Source organism: Capsaspora owczarzaki (assembly GCF_000151315.2).
Source record: "Capsaspora owczarzaki ATCC 30864 unplaced genomic scaffold supercont2.15, whole genome shotgun sequence".
Lineage (NCBI taxonomy): Eukaryota > Filasterea > Ministeriida > Capsasporidae > Capsaspora > Capsaspora owczarzaki.
Window position 1 is genome coordinate 585,193 of NW_011887306.1, and position 18,155 is coordinate 603,347.

At 55.1% G+C, this 18,155-nt stretch overlaps 6 protein-coding genes across 6 annotated transcripts in view; 3 read left to right on the forward strand and 3 right to left on the reverse strand.

Moving 5' to 3' along the window:
- Window positions 1-3,896, forward strand: part of CAOG_09077 (hypothetical protein) — a gene marked incomplete at both ends in the record, with an annotated part of 11,348 nt that extends 7,452 nt beyond the window's left edge. Inside the window, one exon of the mRNA XM_011272508.1 lies at window positions 55-3,896. Coding sequence (XP_011270810.1) covers window positions 55-3,896 — 3,842 coding nt within the window. The remainder of the gene's footprint in view (window positions 1-54) is intronic.
- A 402-nt stretch (window positions 3,897-4,298) lies between these two features.
- CAOG_07365 (Abca3 protein) lies at window positions 4,299-5,170 on the reverse strand (the record flags this gene model as incomplete). The annotated part of the gene is made up of 2 exons (XM_004343174.1): window positions 4,299-4,480; window positions 4,723-5,170. 2 exons carry the CDS (start codon window positions 5,168-5,170, stop codon window positions 4,299-4,301), a joined length of 630 nt encoding a protein of 209 aa, XP_004343224.1.
- A 458-nt stretch (window positions 5,171-5,628) lies between these two features.
- On the forward strand, window positions 5,629-12,634 carry CAOG_09078 (hypothetical protein). Its single transcript, XM_011272509.1, has 8 exons — window positions 5,629-5,692; window positions 5,825-5,912; window positions 6,071-6,120; window positions 6,270-6,505; window positions 6,600-8,395; window positions 8,540-8,851; window positions 8,951-9,004; window positions 9,124-12,634. The coding sequence occupies exons 1-8, from the start codon at window positions 5,644-5,646 to the stop codon at window positions 12,365-12,367; spliced, it is 5,829 nt and encodes a 1,942-aa protein (XP_011270811.1). The 5' UTR covers window positions 5,629-5,643; the 3' UTR covers window positions 12,368-12,634.
- Window positions 12,625-13,947, forward strand: CAOG_09079 (hypothetical protein). The gene is made up of 4 exons (XM_011272510.1): window positions 12,625-13,107; window positions 13,305-13,429; window positions 13,546-13,660; window positions 13,737-13,947. Exons 1-4 carry the CDS (start codon window positions 12,666-12,668, stop codon window positions 13,880-13,882), a joined length of 828 nt encoding a protein of 275 aa, XP_011270812.1. The 5' UTR covers window positions 12,625-12,665; the 3' UTR covers window positions 13,883-13,947.
- CAOG_07368 (yippee-like protein) lies at window positions 13,542-15,005 on the reverse strand. The gene is made up of 4 exons (XM_004343177.2): window positions 14,515-15,005; window positions 14,385-14,428; window positions 14,173-14,281; window positions 13,542-14,098 (listed from the first exon to the last, which is right to left on the reverse strand). Exons 1-4 carry the CDS (start codon window positions 14,971-14,973, stop codon window positions 14,009-14,011), a joined length of 702 nt encoding a protein of 233 aa, XP_004343227.1. The 5' UTR covers window positions 14,974-15,005; the 3' UTR covers window positions 13,542-14,008.
- Window positions 15,006-15,107: 102 nt separating this feature from the next.
- Window positions 15,108-18,006, reverse strand: CAOG_07369 (eukaryotic translation initiation factor 3). The gene is made up of 4 exons (XM_004343178.2): window positions 17,889-18,006; window positions 17,212-17,326; window positions 15,571-16,973; window positions 15,108-15,411 (listed from the first exon to the last, which is right to left on the reverse strand). Exons 1-4 carry the CDS (start codon window positions 17,967-17,969, stop codon window positions 15,274-15,276), a joined length of 1,737 nt encoding a protein of 578 aa, XP_004343228.1. The 5' UTR covers window positions 17,970-18,006; the 3' UTR covers window positions 15,108-15,273.
- Between the last annotated feature and the right edge of the window lie 149 nt (window positions 18,007-18,155).

The following is an 18,155-nucleotide window of genomic DNA, read 5'->3' on the forward strand; positions in this document are numbered from 1 at the left end:
CGCGGCAATCGACGCTTCAATGCTTGCACAACACTGGCAGTAGCGGCTCGGAAGTTCCAGTTTCGGCGTCTCTCTGTGAGAAGCACGGTCTCCAGAAGCCAAACTCCACAACCTGCCCGAGCTGCAACTGCACTTCTGGATGTGAGCTCAAGTGGGAAGTGTCGACGTGGTCATCCTGTGAACCTGCGTGCGGCGCTGGCACTCGCACTCGTAACATCACCTGTACTCGCCGCGATCCATCCCATCCGCCGCATTTCTGGCCCACTGCAACTCCATCCGAATGTGCACGTCTTTCTGATCCTCCGAGTGCCCTCGAGTCGTGCTACTCGCGTGATGGCTGCTCGAACGGCAATGTCAACACAGGCCTCGATCCATCTGCTGCCGTTTGGCCAATTCTCGCCAAGACCCGCATCCTCGAACTCAACAGCACAATCTCGCGTGTTGAATCCTTGATCCAACTAGGCGAGCCGCACCTCTCCGCCGAGTTGCTTGTTGCGCAGATTGCTCGCGACACGCTGTCAGCGCGTTTCGAGAGCCAAGTTGTCGACTCACGCACAAGCATGGACTTGGCCAAGCTGTCCGTCGAACTCGAGGTGGTCGATCTGCAAAACGAGCTGTCTGCGTCCCACACTCGCCAAGAGTCCGATCTGCCGACCAAAACGGTTGCTCTCGAGCAGCTGGAGCTGGACGCTCGTATGGCATCTGCACGAGCGACAATCAACATGCCTGGGAGTGGCGTGACGTCGTACAAGAACATTGGCATGCTCGGATTCGGATACCACATCTTCAAGGGCAACCCTCTTCCGTCGTCCGGTGTCGATCCCGGGTTCACCTTGCCTGTCCTCAAGGTGGATTACTCGATGCGTCGCATGACCGCTGATGGCAGCACGATGCTTCCTGACCGCGTCGCCGTCATTCCGTACGCTTCCGCGCAGTTTGACAGTCGTTCCCACCTCGTAACGACCTCGTCCGAGTACGCAGAAAGCTTGGAAGTGGACGTGTCCATCGAAACCTCCTTCTCGTTCAGTGCTCTCGTTGAAGGTGGAGGTGCCAAGTTTTCGGCGTCGAACGACTACAAGCAGGCCTCAGAGATGCATCAGTCGTCCGAATCTGTTTCAATCACCACCATTGGCACCGTCTTGACATATGTGGCAGAGTTCCTGGATGACACGCCTCCGCTCGCCGACCATGTCATTGAAATGTTCAACGCGCTCCCGCCGCCCGCGTGCTGTGATGGTCTTGTGCTTCCCTCGCACGCTGGAGTGAGCAAGGATCGTTCGGCGTGCACCGCAATCCATGCAAACTGTGGCGACCTTTACCTTCGGTTTTTGGACAAGGTGGGGACCCACACCCTCATCGGCGTCCACATGGGCGGGAAGTCCATTCGAGTGTACACCATGGCACAAACCGAGTTTGAGTCGAGCGTGGAACAGTCGGATGCCTTCAAGTCATCATTGTCGCTTTCGTCTTCTGGAATCGAGTCGAGCTCCATCGACACGTCCTTGAGCATCAACAAGCAAAGCTCCCTTAAGCAAGCCGTCAAGGATCGCACCGAGTCCCGCCGCGAGACGTTCATGGGTGGTGACCCAACCGCAGGCACAAATGATCCGGAAGACCCCACAAACATGGACGGTGACAAAGAGTGGAGCACGACAGTGTCGAAGAATCCAGTTCCGATCAAGTACAAGTTGGTGCCCGTGCTGCAGGTGCTGGCTGTCGCGCGTTTGTCCAATGGCACCAACCAGGAGCTTGTCGGCTTGAAGCTCGACCTTTTGACCCGTTTCTACTTGCAAGTGTGCGCAAGCACACCTGGTGCTGACTGCGAAGTCCCGGCCAAGGCGGACGAGGTGGGAGTGCACTTTGGCGACTATGTCACCCTCTCTCAAGTCATCTCGGCAAGCAATCACATGGTCATGGCAGAGGACCCCAAGCAAGGCAGGCTGATTGCTCGTCAGGTGCCAGCGTCGAACGAGGACGTGGCAGACACGCACATGGACATTGTCAACCTTCCTGATGGCGTTGTCTGCTCGTCGTGTGGTGATTCAAGCCGCTACTTTAATGGAGAAGCTTGTACAATGTGCAAGAATCCACACACGACTTGTGCACCAGTCCAGCACGAGTCGTGGTCCGAGGTCATCCAATCTGCAAACCGTGCGAGCGACAAGGGACCGGCTGGCATCTATCAGGTCAAGGGCGTCTCTTTCGACCAGTGTAAGCAAGCGTGCATGGAGCGTCCCTCATGCAAGGCCGGCGTCTACTTGACCAATGCAGCCCATGTGGACCGCGCGGTCGAATGTAACCTGTTCGGCGATCACCCTGAGAACGCGTTTGTTCGGCGCGGTGGTGACCATGACGACAACTGGTACATCTTCCAGCGGTGGGGTTGCTACAGCGCACAGCATCCAGACTTTTTCACTGGCTGGAGGGCCTACGGCGCCAGCTCCTTCCGAAAGCAGCCGGTCGTCGACGTGGGCCTCGAGCGATTGCGCATCATTTCTCCGTCGAGCGTTACGACAGGCATCTCTTCGCCAGTTACGTATGGCCGTCTCTTCATGCTCGCCACGTCGTCGGGACTGGTGGTGCGGTCGTTGCAGCGCGACTGGTTTGACATTAAAGCAACGAACGAGCAGTTGAGCACACTGCCGCTTCGTTTCCGCTTTGTCAGTCGCACTGCGGCAACCGGCACTGTTGTCCACTATGGAGACAATGTTGCAATTGAAGAGGTCATTGTCACTGGCCAACTGAGTCCGTCCGACCAAGCAGCCTTGCTGCAACGAACGCGTTTCCAGCGGATGGAGCCGCACTATCTCACCATCAACAGCGGCAATGGGTTGGTTCCCATCAGCCAGAATATGACTGTGCGCTCTCGTATGCTGACAGAGATTGGCGATCTGGAATGGACTGTTCACCTGTCTCGCAATCCGACCAGCACGAGCCTCTCGTCCGTCACTCCGCTGTTGTCGTACAGCCGGCAAGGAGACGATGTGCTGAGCCGCACGTTGCTGTTTTCTGCGACAGTTGACCTGCTCGAGAGTGCCGGCGTTGACGACTTGAACACGTTGCAAGCTCGCTTGACGTTTAACGATCCCGTCACTCGCGACTCGCCAATCGCTCAGTACCCAGGTCGCGACCGCCTCTCCACGATCACCGATGACGCCTTCCTGACCCGGCTCGATTTTGTCGTGCAGCTGCTGCGTCCGACCACTGCCGGGCTTGCCTTGCATCTGGCTTCCAGCTCCGACGCAATCCTGACGTCCGGAAATGCAGGCATTGCGCGAGAGGTGAAGATTTCCTCGGTGCGTATTTCAACCCGCGGTCGTTCCAGTACTGCCTACCAGTTTGTTATCAAGCTCGCCGAGCCAGCCCATGATGGCGACGTGCTGAGCGTTTCTCTCAGTTCTCCAGAGCTGGTCAAGTCCACCAGCCAGGGTGTGTCTGTGGCTCCCGCTGACAACCAAGCCCTGTCCGAGCTTGTGCTTCCAGTTCGCTTCCAGCTGAGCAACAACTCGAGCATTGTGTTCCATTCCACTTCAAACAACGGTGCCGAGACGACCGTGCCACTGACGTTTTCGACGGGTGTTGTGAATGCGGAGCGTGACTTCCCCTCGGTGTCTGACTTTGTTGTGACGGACAGTTCTTCGCCGGCGCGTCTTTTGACGATTGTTTCGGCGCAGTGCCAGGTTATGAATGGGACTGGAAACGCGCTGGTGTTGGACTCTGTTCGGCACGAGGCAGACGTTCAATCGGGATGCGTGCATGTCCTTGTCGGAGTTGCGACCAGCGATCGCATGCACCTCACCTTGCCCTTGTACATTGACGTCGTTCAGGCGCGTATCCGTGCGGCCCAACGTGTCGAATATGCCGAGCGGCGCCGTGTGGCGTTTTATGATGAATGATGCTGGCGAGTGGTTTCTTGCATTGCTGATTGCCGGATGATTGTTTCGAATAGGAGGTCATGGTCGAGCCAGCTCTAGCGTGCTTGTCCCTGCCTTCCTTCTGGTTTCTTTGTTTGTTTGTTTGCTTGAATGGTTGGTTGTTTGTTTTTGTGCTTGACCCTTGCTTTCTTTGTTGTTGGTTGTGATTTTCTTTTGTTTGTTGGTTTGTTTGTTTGTTTGTTTGTTTGTTTGTTTGTTTGTTTGTTTGTTTGTTTGTTTGTTTGTTTGTTTGTTTGTTTGTTTGTTTGTTTGTTGGTTTGTCGTTCTGTGTTGCTGTCCTCCTGACTGTCAAGCACCTGACTCTATAAAATTTCTTGCGCGAGACTTGAGCCTTTTCAAAGGAATTTCACTCTGCATCATAATTCATCTCGAGCTTTCTGAAAGCACTGCAAATGCTCGAACAAATGCCATGAAAATGGCGTCCGCCAGCTGAGGCGTGAGAATCCCATCAGCAACGAGCCAGCACCTGTACCATCTACTGTAGTACGTTGGCCCAATGCTGGATGCGACCGACAGTTGCTTGACCTGAGTCAGGTACACTCCTTCTGAAACAAAGAGTTGAGCTTGCCAGTGAGAAGTCAAGCAGTCATGAGCAACAGATTCCTGTGAATCTACAAGCAAGATCAGATCGAAAACAGATGAACGCATTTTATTGTTCAAAGCACACCCAAAAACAAACAAACAAACAAACAAAACCAAATCAACACGGGATCAATGAATAGCATTTGCTTTTTTTTTTTTTTTTTTTTTTTTTTTTTTTTGTTTTTTTACTCGTCATCCTCTGTACGTTGACGCTTGGCAAATTCAATAAAGACTTGCTCGAGAGAGGTTTGGGACACGCCATAGTCTTCGATGGGGTCCATGCGCTTGGCTTCCTCCATCTTGGAAAAGATGAACGCCCAGGAGAGAGACTTGACTGCAGAGCTGCCCGACTGCTCGGGAGTCGCAATCTCGTAGTGCAGGGCACCCTGGTGCTCCTCCTTGAGAACTGCGCCGGGGAAGGTTTCGTGCACAAACTGCTTGACGGGGAAGGTGTCCGGCTCACGTGCGCCAGCAGAGAGATCGCGCTGCAGCTTGACAGTCATCGTGTAGCCAGAGCCAAAGCGGTTCTTGAGGTGCTGCGGCGAGTCGATGCACTTGAACTCGCCGTTGACCATGATGGCCAGACGTGTGCAGAGTGCCTCGCACTCTTCCATGCTGTGCGAGGTCAGGATGATGGAGCGACCGTTGCGCATAAATTCTCGAGATCAAGTCCCAGCTGAGCGCGCGCCCCGCTGTTGTTCGGGAGATCGTCGATGATTTGGATAGGGGTGAGGTGAGTCGGGATGCTGCCAAAGATTTCTGCGGACAAAACAAAACAACACAAAACAAAACAAAAAACAAAACAACAACAACAAAAAAAAAAAAAAAAAAAAAAACCAACAACACAAAGCGAGTGAGATTTCCCTCGAGTTCCACAGTCGAGCCCATTCACCAACACGTTGCATCGAGTCATCCCCAATGGATCACCACCAACCACTTCACACAAGCAGCCAGTGCAGTGGTTTTATGGTGGCAGGCGGATGAGTTTCAATTCATCTCTCACGATTTGGCTTTGTCTCAGTCGTCAGGGTCTCTTGAAGGGGTTTTGCTTTGTTTGTTGTTTGACTTTATTCTTGCTTCTTAGATTTTGTTCTTGTTTCTCGTCTCAGTCCCCACTTTCTACGCAATGATCCGCGCCAAGCTTTGGGTGCACGAGAGGAACTTTTATCCCAATGGTACGTCCCATACGCCTCAACTACCAGCGGCGTGGTCGTCCTGCATTGGTGTTTGTTCGTTCCCCCCCCCCCTTTTTTTTTGCAGGGGGAATTCTCACTGTTTGTTGATCACCGGCTCTGTGTGTTGCACAGAGGAGGAGCTCGTCGTGCATCCCGATCTCATCCCAGGCGTCCGAGCGGGCGATGTGGTCGAGCTCGTCTTCCCCGACCGCGACAACCTGTAAATGCTCTGCGTTGCTGAACAGCCTTTGTGACTGCCGTGCTGTTTGATGATGAGCCGAAGCGGAGCTCTGGGCACTGAGAGCGGGGGAGTGAAAACTGGTCGTGGCTCGCGATCACCTCACCATTCAACGATCCTGCTTGCTTGGCACTACACAGGAGGCTGGTGTTACAAGTGCGATCGCTCACTGTCGGTCAGCAACTGAAAGGTGAGAACGAACGACAGCAGGAGCAACGCGATCAAGCCCCCCCCCTGATCGAATGGCTCAGCTCACTTTGCTCAAACACTCACCCACCGATTCCTCACGACTCACCCATTTTTGTTGTTACTGTTCTTGTTTGGCACGAATACTCTCAGGCTCCGGTGGGCAGCTATCCATCGAGAAGAGCGTGGCCGAAGTGTTCAAAATCCCAAACCGAACGGACGTGTTTGTCCAACGCATCTCGTCTGAACCTGTGGCAATCGAGCTCATCTCCCTGCAATTCAAAGACCAGTACATCAGTCGCAGCGACATGTGGCGGTTGAAGAGCAATCTCATCAACACTTGCGCCTACATCAACAAGAAGATTACCTTTACCGGCATTCGAGCACAGGTTTGTCGTTCATCGTTCGTTCGTCGCAGTCCCGCCCTTTCTGCAGTGTGTTTCTCACCCACATCCTGCCTATTGCATCATTCGCAATCACCAGGTCTCGGAACTGTGGTCGAGCGGACGAGAGGTCACCTCTGGGCTCATCACGGAGCGGACGCGCGTCGTCTTCCGGTCCACCTCTGCACGCTTCTTTATCTTTTTGCAGCTGAGCTCGGAAATGTGGGAGTTTGACGAAAAGGGCGAGCTCAACTTTGAAAAGGCCGTCGATGGGTTTCTGGTAGAGCTGTATGCTCGCTGGGCTGAGGCTGGCTGCCACCACGACGTTTCCATCATCTTGTTCTCGCGTGTCTTTTACGAAGGCACCTTTTCGCGGGATGACTTGCCGGCGGCTCTGCGAAACACGCTTCAAGTTGACTCGCATGGTCGCATCTACGAAGACGTCTACGAGGTTGCCGTGCACAACGACACGAAAGGCGACTGGCGACCCGTCCGCACGCTCCTCCGTCGTGCGTTTTACCGAATGAAGCCCATTCGAGATCTCACTTTCATTGCCGGCAGCAGCAGCACTAGCACTGGGGCTGCGCTACTCTCTCCTCCACAAGCGACGGCGCGGCCCTTTTTCGGCCATTCCGCCGCCACTTTGTCCGAAAATTTGCGCGCCGACGCGGACGCCGCCCAAGCCGACAAGAATGCCCCCGTCCATATTCCAGTCCGCGCACGCGTGTCAAACGCATCTCGTGGCAACTTTTTAGAGGTCATCAACCTGGCCTTGAACGCGTTCGACCGGCATTACATTGACCGCAACTTTGACCGCACGGGCCAGATGATTGTCATTATTACCGCTGGCAGCGGCGCGTTCGAGGTTGACCAAGGCCTCACGCACGTCACCAAGCAACGCATGGTCGACAATGGCATTGGGTGTGATCTTGTGTGCATGTCGACTCCTCCGTTGCACACCGTCCCGCTGTTCAAGTTTGTGCGCAAGCCGGGCGACCGCGTGCATCATACCGACTTTAACATTCCGTTCTGGATTCACAGCAGCTTTTACGATGTGGCCCACCACGGAAATTCAGTCTCCGCCATGCGGCCGTACGCCGTCGACCGGTTTGTGCCCACCTGCCGCATGTCGGATGCCCACGACTTTGCCGTGAGTCTGGCCATGGGTCTGGCGTCATCTGGACACCGTCACGGCGGCGTTGCTCATGCCATTGTTGCCTCACCCCCTGCCGTCTTGGCCGACGTTGAATTCAAACTTCCCTCTCTTCAGCCGGCTCCCCGTACCCGACGGTCTGGGTCACAGTATCAACCACAACAGCAGCAACAGCTGCAACATCAGCAACATCAGCAACATCAGCAACATCAGCGACAACAGCAACAGCAGCAACAGCAGCAACAGCAACCGCAGCAACAGCAACCACAACCAGACGATTCGGGAGATCAGGCTTCGCCACGGTCAACTCACTCCGTCCAATCCGCTCGCTCTCATCAGTATGATGGTCTTGCGACGTCATACCGGCAACAATCCTTGCACATTGGCTCTGTCATGTCACTTGGATGGGAATATCAAGTGCCTCCGTCGTCGTCCTCTATTGCGCAAGATGACAATCGGATGGACTATGATGCGTATGATGAAGGCTTGTTTGGCAACGCCTTTCTGGCCAACCGGAATCGCGCGCGTGGCAACAGCGACACAAATCTCCAAGTCTCTGCATCCACATCAGCTCTTTTACCGGCGACGACCGCCCAGGCCGACAGTGGTCTGAGTCGATCGTTCGACTCGCACGCTTCCATTTCCAACGTGACTGGTAGCAGTGGTCGTGTCGCAAACTCGGGTGCGGTCGGCCACGGCGGCGGCTCGGACGCGTCTCGTCGTGCTGGTGCCGAGCCCTTCCGGTAAGTCTCACGTTTGGGTTGGGTTTTTGTCGAGCGTTGTTGAACAGGGTCTGTTTGATTGGAGTCGGGAATCGGGGGGAGGGGGCGGGGGCGTATGGAAAACGAACCAAGTTGGCTTATTTCTCACATGTGTAAAACGTTCAGGCCAATCGAGTTGCAGCCAGCAAAGGCTCGCACTGGAGGCCTCGGAGGCCTCAGTGGGTTGTCGCTTCAAAAAGCAAGCATCATCAAGCTGCACGAGGCATCTGGCCCTGTTCCTGCTGAAAGGATCTCACCTGAGGATGAAGTCAAAGAGGACAAGAAGCAGACAGCTGTGAGCACCACGACTGCGCGCAATGCTCAATCGTCGCAGCAGCCAGCGGCCCCTCCAATCCGACCCAGTGCCACCCCCATTGCGGTTCGACTTCCACGAGATGCACGCTTCCATCACGCGAGCGGCGGCAGTCCGAGTGACAGGTATTGTGCAATGAATTGCGTTTGTTGCTTTTGTCCTAGCAGATTGTGTTGGAGAAAAAAAAACAACTCACGCAATGTCATATTCCTCGCGTCTCCTAGTGCTTATTCGTACGATATTGACGAAGACGACGAATTCAGCATTAGCACTGCACGGTATGCTTTCCGCACTTTGGATGTTCAACACGAACTTTGGACGTTTGGTTCTCATTTCTGCTTCTGCCCCTTCTTCGGATTGTTCACTCACACTCTCCCCTTGTCTCTCGATGCCACAGTCGCAATCCAAGCTCATTCAAACGCGGTAGTGTCGAGCCGCCTTCGTATATGAGCCGTGCCTCGGTGCAAAGCTCGGCCAATCGTGCCGGTGGAATTCCTGGTCTGCACGACCCGCCATCACGACCAGGGCTGCCTGTGGGCCCGCGTCACCATGTTGCTGGTGGAGGTGGCCCACCCGAGAGTGCACGTGCACAAGGTGCAGGCGCAGGTGCGAACGACCCCGCTTCTGCCTCCACAGCCCTGGTGCCTGTCTCGCGACCGCTCATCAATCCTTTCAATGGCATGGACAGCCTGCCCCGCCTGTCGACAAGCCGTCGGCGGTGGACACACATCTTTCCAAGCTCGTTCTCGGACGCAAACGAACCCCACTCGCCCAATTGGCGCTCGCTCTGCTCGCCTGGCTGCTTGCCAATCACGACCGATTTCTTCCCCACCGAATCGGACCTGGTGAATCTGTATCACACCTATGCCTACTCAATGTCCCTCGAAACGGACGAGGCGGCGGATTCCATTTACGACAACAACTCGGAGGCAATGATGCGTGAGCTCATTTCACAGCGTCTTGCTCAAGGGTTCCAATTGATTGTCTTCCCAAAGAAGGACACCGCTTCCAAGACTGAATCGGCGGCGAGCAGTACTACTCCATCCCGGACCAACAGCGTGGTTGCAAACCTGGCAACGATGGGCACCGATGGTACCAATGCTGCTGCTGCTGCTGCAACGCCCGAGCCGTCGCAGCCAGCCGCACAGCCGCCACTCAAATCGGCTCAGCAACACCAACAACAACAACAGGCACAGGCTGGACTCGGTGACAGTGTGATTGGCACAACCGCCACATCCATCACCAACCCCGACCTGTCGCCCTCGAAATTCTACCTCAGCATGGGGCATCACTACCACCGCTTGCTGTACGATCCGCGTGCCAAAATCATGGAGCTCAAGCGATACTCGCGCTCGACAAAAATCATGAAGCCGATTGCCTACTCGTATCGACTGCGCTTTACCAGCTCGCTTGAAGAGCTGCCCATGACGGCCGATTTCATTCCCCAGGTTGCAGACTTTAACTGGAATTACCTCGATCAGTTGATTTGCGGGCACCAGTCTGACTTTATGTCTTCGCTCAAGTATTGGCGAGCACGGTTTGTGCTGCTTCCTTTGCCCGCCCGCAAGAGCTCTGCTGCGTCGTCGTCGTTGTCGTCGTCCACTGTTTCAACTCAGCAGCCCGGTGGTGTGGCAGCCGCAGTTGCATCCACAACTGCATCAAGGCCGATACTCTCGCAGCTTGATCTAGATCGGGAGCAGCCTGAAGAGGTGGCACAGCGTGTGGCGGGATTTACAAAGTTTGTCGAATCGCTCAATCGCGTGCGCCAAAAGACGCAGACGCACTTTCAAGAAGACGACGTCAATGTTGACATTGACGCTCGCTCCCCGTCAGCTGCCGCCGCCCGAAATATTGGTGGGCGCAAGTTGCAGCAGTCCGCGTCGAGCAGCATGCTATCTGGAACCGCAACGCCGTCCACCGCCAGCAGCCCCAGCGCAGTTGCCGCTCCATCTTCCAGCAGCAACCAAGAGCGGTTTGACGTTGCCATCAAGTTGAACACACGACCGGCCGTGTCTGGCGAGGCCCCACCCGGCGGCGGCGGTGGCGCAACTGGCGCTGCCTCCAACGCCTCCGACGTTGCTTCTGCAGTTCCGTCTGCTGTTGGCAACCTTGCATCAAACACTGCCTCCCCGCGATCGAGTACACCAAGTCGCCAGCTATCGAGCTTGGGTTTGCTGGATCGCGAGCGCCTCCGCTTCCCTCGACTTGGGCGTGACGCGTCGTCGTCCGCTTCCGCGGGGCAAGCCTTGGAGGACGACCCACTCTTGTCCAAGAAGATTCGCATTGACATTGACCCGACACGTCGCAGCGACCGCAAAGAGTGGGTTGTTGTCCAGCATGATGCCGCCTACAACCCGCTGACTAGCTTCCACATTGAGTTGCACTGGCTTGTGAGCACCGGTGTGCTCGTCAACGAGTTGATTCAGATGTGGGCACGCAAGGCCACCGCCGTTGGCTTTTCCCTTGTGCCAGCCCCGGTCGAGCAGTTGCGCGTGTCGAAACCGTACGATCCGTTCCGCGCGCCCTCCTTTATTCCACTCGCTTACCGACCGCTCAAGGTGCAGTCCAACGGCAGCTCTTCAACCACACCCACCGGCCAAAACGATGTTGCTTCTTTGGCAGAGATTGGCATGGGGGATTTGGCCGGGGCGGCAGCGGCCGCAGCGCTCGGCCTGGACTTTGATGTCTGTCTGATGGCGCACTTTGACTTTTTGCTCGACATTGAGAGCGACCGATCCAAGCGCGAGCGTGTGGGACTGGCCTTTACCGCTTCGCCAGACACGCCCACGCTCTTCACGCAGTTCATCCATCGTTCCGGTGTGGCCTTCCTCCAAGTTCTGGACGAAGATGCTGCGGCCAAGGCTGGCGCGACCAACGAGGCGGCCGCGACGGCAACGTCACCGGGCGCGGTTCCGTCGAACGCGACGCCGCTTGGCCGACCGCAGGGCTTTTACTTTTTGAACAATCATTTGCTCTCGTTGAAGTGGCGCGGAGCCAATAGTGACCCACTCCTGGGAGCCAAGCTGTTTGCAGAGATGACTGAATTCTGCGCCAGCTCCGCCGGTGTCAAGACTTGGTGGGACACCCTCGTGCAACACGAGCAAAACAAGCGGCGAGCCGAGACAGCGGCCCGGAATGTGCCGTTGCAACAGCAAGCCTCACAGCAGACATCATCACAGCCACAACCATCCCTTTCTGCGCCAGGCTCTGGCCAACAGCTATTGCAGCCAAACTCGCAGCAGCAGTTGTTGCAGACTCAGCAGTCCGACACTGCGCCTCAAACCCGCTACCCGTCCGTCAAGGAACTCGAGCAGCAGTTTGCCCAGCGCAGCTCGATCGATCTTGCCGGGGAGGCTGCTGGCGAGTGCTCTGTCCCCGACTCTACCGTCCCTCCGATGTCTGCCGTGAAACCCTTGGTTGATTCGCCTCTCGCTTCACCACTGGACATGTCAGTCGCTGCTCCAGCCGCGCCAGTTGCTCGCGTTGGGCGCTTCAGCGTCCGCTCAGACTCTTCCACCTCGGCCACCAGCATGTCTGCTGCCGCAGTCTCGTCTCAAGCAATGGAGTCGGATGACACGTCCATGTTGAATGTCGACCAAGACGAGGATGAGCTTGACCGCCCGCGTGTGACGACCGCATGAACGTAAAAGACCGAACGATTCATTCCTTCACATCTCAAATTCACGATGGGTGCCGCGAGATTTTGGATGGTCACGCTACATTCATCATCAGTGGCGTCTTGTCGTGTTCTAAACTCTCTGTGCTGCGCGGCCCGCAACTCTCCTTGGCTTGGTTGATTCGAAAGAACTTGACAACTTTGTTACCAGCAACTTTTCCTGAGCCTATTCAGCTCATCACTGTTTCGTTATGCATATAAGCATTTAGTTTGTTTAGCACAGTCTACTCCTATTAAACAGATTCTGTTGAACTCTTGAAGGAATGGAGTACAAGGACAAGGACCGGACTCGCGAGCGTGGGTGGAACGATCCGCCGCCGAGCCTGCTGGGACTGAGCCTGGGCAATGGCACTGAAACCGCTTCATCATCCGTGTCATCTTCATCATCATCATCATCATCATCATCAGCATCAGTGTCATCGTCGTCGTCGAACGGTGCGCAGGGACTGACCGATCCGTTTGCAATGACGTTCGAGCTCGCTCCTGGCAATCCCGCTGCCGGCGCTCCACCAGGCGTGGCTGGCCATGGTCTGCTGTTCGATTATCAGGCTGCGCATCCCTCGGCGCGGAGTGGCAGAGTCGCACGCGTCGACGGACTCGCGCCCACTGCTGCTCCGACTTTGTTGCCAGCGTCAGCCAGCAATGGACCACCGCCGGCATCAGGATCAATGCCGCCACCAGGACCACCCACGACCGGCACATCTGGTGAGGGCAGAGAGACAGAGACAGAGGCAGAGGCAGTGAACAATGGATCAGAACGAATGATTTCGCAGTTTTCAGTTGTCATTCTGAGATTATGCGCTTTTCTGAGCATTGCCGGCTGTTGTTCGTTTTGTTTGCTTGTTTTGTCTGCCGTTCAAACTCACACTTTTTGCATGTATTGCTATGGATGATGATGGTAGCTGCAGCATCAGCGTTGATTGCCGCGTCATCCGCGCCGGCTGCTCGAGTTGACCAAGCTGACTTGCGCAGCACGTTTGTTACACTGCTTGCACGGTGCCCAGAACCGCAACCGAATGATCCCATGGTTTGTTGATCTACAGTTGCCGGTTTTTTTTTTTTTTTTTTTTTTGGTTTTTTTTTTTTGGAATTGGAGGTTGCAACTCAATTGCCTTTGCGACGATTTTGTTTTGCTACATACAGGCTGCTAAAAAGTCTCATGACGATATGAAACGCCGTGTTGGAATGCTTCTCGCCAAGTGTGAGGCCGATCAGTTGAGCGCATCAGTGGCCGCCGTTGCCCAGTGTCTTGCCACGCGTAAGCTTGTCAGCTTCCCTTTTGTGTGCTTGACCTTTCTGACATGACTCACATGCACTCGTTTTTGTGGAGACAGAACTAACGCAAGGGCAATTCGACCAGGCTAGCGAGACGCACATCGAACTCGTGACAAAGCACTTTGACGAGGCTGGACAATGGATTGTTGGTGTCAAGCGGCTAATCAGCGAGCTTCGCCAGGTGGCATCGCAGCAAGCGAGGTAGAATGCCGCCAGTTTTCTATTTGATTATGATTATTTTCTGTCAAAGTACAGTACAATTCGAGCCAACAAACAGCGTCCACGAGAAACAATTCCAAATCCCAAAAAACACAATCAACAGAACGCAGGTTCAGGTCCAGCCATTCTCTTTCACCATCCGCACTTTTTCGATAATGAACTTTCCAATCTTGTACCGCTGGGATGGCTGAGACGTCTCTTCCTGTGCATTTGTGTGCGATTGATTGGTCAGTGCACCTTCGCCAAAATTATCAGTCTCGCAGCTCAAATACTCACATATTTCCATCCTAGAAGGGTCTTGCAGCCCGAACAAAAGATGTCTGCAACGGTGTGTGATCCTGTCATCAACACTCGCTGCTCCAAGGGTCCCGTTGTAAAGTTGATTCTTTCAAAAACCATGCAAAGTCAGCCGAAACAAACAACGCTGGTGATTTCTGCGAGCTCCCCGCCCCTTCGTCCGTTGAACAATATTGCGCTCGAGAGCTTACACGGTGTTAAACAAGTAAGCACGCCCATGCACACCTTGAAAGGACTGATCAAGAGCGGAATCAAAGACCAATCAACAAAGGCCATTGACAAATCGAGGCTTTCTCAACTTTTCTCAGAATTGCCCCTCACCTTGGAAATCAAGTCGTCCTGGCACGCCAAATGACAGTGACAGGTCGCACAAATGAAAATACGGTCTGTGGACAGATATTGCCGGAAGAGATTTCCAGGCACCATCACGGCGGCCGAGGACGTGAGTGGGGACGGCGCCGATTGAGGTCTCGCCGATTCAGGCGTGACCGAGCCCAGCGCAGCCGAGACTCCCGACCCCAGCTGTGTGCTAGATGCTGCACTGACTGTCAGAGCATGCATTGCTGCATTCAGCGGCGGCAAATTGGCTGCGACGGCGTTGTGGTTGGCTGTCGGAGTTCCCACGCGAAAGTGATGACTGCCAACGATGGGGCTGTCACCCACACCCAGAGTTCCGCCTGGACCTCCGCCCGGTCGCAGCAGAAGAGCTGCCAGTGCACTACTGCTTGATCGACGGCGTGCAGGAGTGGTGCCGCTGGCTGTGCTCGGTGGCGAGCTCATTTGTTGCGCGCTGCTGATTTCGTCCCAACACCAAACCAGACTGAGCCGAGTTTGTGCAAATCACAATCGCAGAGCATCGACCGAAGGCACGAAATGGCAGATACATACACACGACGAACAAGTGCAATCGGGGGAGGGGGAGAAAAGTCGAAAGTTTTTGGTTTTATCACAAGCACACAAAAAGCACAATCATCGCCAACAAGAAAAGAAAAGTCCATAACAGAACAAGCACACAGGCACAAAAAGCAGTAGGATCTTGCGCCACACAGTCGGGGGAGGGGGGGGGGAAATGCTAGATTTTTACTGCTCAGCCTCATCGGCTTGGGAAGGAGCAATGTCTGAGGCGAATTCGTTCACAGTGTCGTCATCCTCCTCCTCTTCGTCGTCGGAGGCCTCCTCGAAAGTGCCTTGTGGAATGCTGTAGAGCACGATTGATCGCTGGCAAAGAGCAAGAGTACAAACAAAGGCAAAGTCAGACAACGATACACACACACACACACACACACACACACACACACACACACACACACACACACACACACACACACACACACACACACACACACACACAAACTCAACAGCAACCCGCCAACTCACCTTGCTGGGATCCTTGAGAAGAAGATACTTGCCGTCAGTCTGCTTGCGGCATGCGTCAATGACGGTGCGGAGAACAGCCCAGCCGTTGCTCAGCTGGAAGTTAATCTGTTGCGCCAGCTCCTTTGGTCGGAGCGAAGAGGTGCCAAGGACGGTGTGGCGGGTGTTGTCGCGGGGCGACGCGCGCGAGACAAAGCCGACGCGGATTTGCGAGGCGCCCGAGAGCGAGGCGGCGGCGGCCCAGCGGCAGACCTTGAACAGGTTGTTCTTGAGGGCCGTGGCAAGCAGGGCACCACGCTGAATGTCGAGCTTTTGACGCCAGTCGAGCGAGCCAGAGGCCTTCGAGTCGTACTCTGTCAAGGCCTTGACCATCACAAAGGCGTCCGTGTCCTCGGTGAGCTCCTCGGGCTTCTTTGACACAAGCAGACCATCAACTTCGCATCGGCAGACGAGGTTGAGGTCGGTGCCAATGTTCCATCGGCGGTATCGGTAGCCGACGGCGGCGGCCTCGGCCTTCTCGGGCACAGTGTCCAGGAATGGGTTGGACTTGCCAATCGAGACAATAGAGTTCTTCTTAAGGACCTGCTGGGTAAAGTACTGGTTGACTAGAGTGGCCTCCACAGCGAGCTTGCGGGGCGCGTTGATGCTGCCGTCGCCGTCGTCGTGCGGCGGGTCGGGCGAGGTTTCGTCGACGGTGAGAAAGTCGAGGTCTGAGTTGTCGCGTTGGTACAGGAAGAGCTTGTCGCCGATCTTTTCGACGACAATGTCGAACGAGTAGACTGAGCGGGTGCACGACATGATGGCGGCAATGACGTTATCCGTGGCAAACACTTGGCCGCCGTTCTTGGCGTGCTCGCGGAGCACGGGGTCGTCGATGGCAGTGACGCGGTTGAAGAAGCGGCTGGTCGAGACGAGAGCCTTGTCGGACTTGGTGGTCAGCGTGTCAAAGGCACGGTCAAACACACCCACGTTGCCGTACAGGCCGAGCTCCTCGGGGTCTTGCACGGTCATCTGCAGGTTGTTGAGCTTGCCGAAATCAATCTCCTCCAGCAGCTTCCACTCGGGCTGGACCTCGACCGACCAGGCGTTGCCGCGGTTGAGGCGCCCGTCGCCACGGCCATAGCCACCGGCGCGTCGGCCTTGGCCATAGTAGCCACCACGGCCGCCACGCTGGTTGTTCCATTGGTTGTTCTGGGTGCCAGCGCGCATGCTGTTCTGCAGACCCAGCGCGCCACCACGGCCAGGACCAAAGCCAGGGCGACGAATGTTGGTAGCCGGTCGCTTGGAGCCATACTTGGAGCGCGGCTGCTGGCGCGAGTTGTCGACGAGCGAGAACGAGCTCTCGTCCTCGCCGTGGTAGTACGTGAACGCGGTGGATCCCTGCGCGCCGTACTGCTGGTATTGCCCTGCGTCGACAAACAAGAAAAAGAAGAAGAAGAAGAAAAAAAAAAAGGTGGATTCGGTGAGAGACCAACAAAACAAACGTGACAACGTGAATGCACACGCGCTTATCGCTATGACGTGGGACCTCTAGAGTGAGAGAGAGAGAGAGAGAGAGAGAGAGAGAGAGAGAGAGAGAGAGAGAGAGAGAGTGTGTGTGTGTGTGTGTGCGTGTGTTGCCTATTCACTGAATGGACGACTTACGGTAGGCACGCTTGTTGTCCTGTGGGTAGAGCGTGTTGGTCCAGTCTGCAACGCGACCCAAGCGATCGGCCTTGGAGAACGGCTGGTAGAGCGTGTCATCGAACTGCTCAGGGCCCTATCGATACAAATGACGGGGATGTCGTACAAGTCGAGTGCGGTGGTCAGTGTAGTGAGCATTGCGACATCGTCGCAGCGTTTAAAGAAAGTCCCATTCCCCTAACCCCTCGCAACGCTCCAGCCACAGTCAGTCTCGACTGAGTTGCTACATTGTCACACAGTAACCCCACTCCATCCCCTTCCCACAAGTCACCGAGCGATTGAGACCATGCGCAAAGGCGAACGAGCCAAAGCTTCAAGTTTGTCCTGCTCCTTCCAGAATGCTCCTCGTTCCCTCCCTCCCCCCGCCGCCGCCTCCGAGACCCACACAATAAGCGAGCACTCAAGCAGCAACGACCAGAACGAACGACCCGGACGCAGAGGCGCAAACACAACGCATGAGGCAAAGTGGCAGAGATCCCTCCTTTTTTTTTTTTTTTTTTTTTTTTTTTTTTTTTTTTTTTTTTTTTGCTTCTGCATTGGATTTTGTGCATTGGGCGCTGGCTTTTGCTTGAGGGACGAGGGCACTGAAAGACTGAAAGACAGACAGCGTGCGTAAGAATGACGAGGTTGCTACGCACGGCAGAGGGACCCCAGCCGGTGGGGTTGTTGTGCAGCTTGGGCATGCGGAAGGCAGGCTTGGATTCAGCTGCTGCAGCCATTGTGATTTGAGGGAAAAAAAAAAAAAAAAAAAAAAGAGTGAAAGTAAAGAAAAGTCTCTGAGAAAGGCGAGTTTGACGGAGAATGGAGAAGCAAAAAAATGAAAACAGAGAAAGATTCGAAGAGCCACAGCTTGTATGGGAACCGGAACGAGACAACCTGGGCTTGTATCTGTACATGTACAGTAT

What these genes read in the sequence shown, in the direction of transcription:
- CAOG_09078 (XM_011272509.1), top strand. Translation starts at nt 5,644, where the DNA reads ATGATCCGCGCCAAGCTTTGGGTGCACGAGAGGAACTTTTATCCCAAT. An exon ending in TTCCCCGACCGCGACAACCT is followed by an intron (nt 5,913 to 6,070) that starts GTAAATGCTCTG and finishes GGCACTACACAG; the next exon opens with GAGGCTGGTGTTACAAGTGC. An exon ending in GGCGGCAGTCCGAGTGACAG is followed by an intron (nt 8,852 to 8,950) that starts GTATTGTGCAAT and finishes CGCGTCTCCTAG; the next exon opens with TGCTTATTCGTACGATATTG.
- CAOG_09079 (XM_011272510.1), top strand. Translation starts at nt 12,666, where the DNA reads ATGGAGTACAAGGACAAGGACCGGACTCGCGAGCGTGGGTGGAACGAT. An exon ending in ACCCACGACCGGCACATCTG is followed by an intron (nt 13,108 to 13,304) that starts GTGAGGGCAGAG and finishes TGATGATGGTAG; the next exon opens with CTGCAGCATCAGCGTTGATT. An exon ending in TGCCCAGTGTCTTGCCACGC is followed by an intron (nt 13,661 to 13,736) that starts GTAAGCTTGTCA and finishes TTGTGGAGACAG; the next exon opens with AACTAACGCAAGGGCAATTC.
- CAOG_07368 (XM_004343177.2), bottom strand. Translation starts at nt 14,973, where the DNA reads ATGAGCTCGCCACCGAGCACAGCCAGCGGCACCACTCCTGCACGCCGT. An exon ending in GCTTACTTGTTTAACACCGT is followed by an intron (nt 14,282 to 14,384) that starts GTAAGCTCTCGA and finishes GGTTTTTGAAAG; the next exon opens with AATCAACTTTACAACGGGAC. An exon ending in CCCTTCTAGGATGGAAATAT is followed by an intron (nt 14,099 to 14,172) that starts GTGAGTATTTGA and finishes ACAAATGCACAG; the next exon opens with GAAGAGACGTCTCAGCCATC.
- CAOG_07369 (XM_004343178.2), bottom strand. Translation starts at nt 17,969, where the DNA reads ATGGCTGCAGCAGCTGAATCCAAGCCTGCCTTCCGCATGCCCAAGCTG. An exon ending in CCGGCTGGGGTCCCTCTGCC is followed by an intron (nt 17,327 to 17,888) that starts GTGCGTAGCAAC and finishes TTGTATCGATAG; the next exon opens with GGCCCTGAGCAGTTCGATGA. An exon ending in GGACAACAAGCGTGCCTACC is followed by an intron (nt 16,974 to 17,211) that starts GTAAGTCGTCCA and finishes TTGTCGACGCAG; the next exon opens with GGCAATACCAGCAGTACGGC.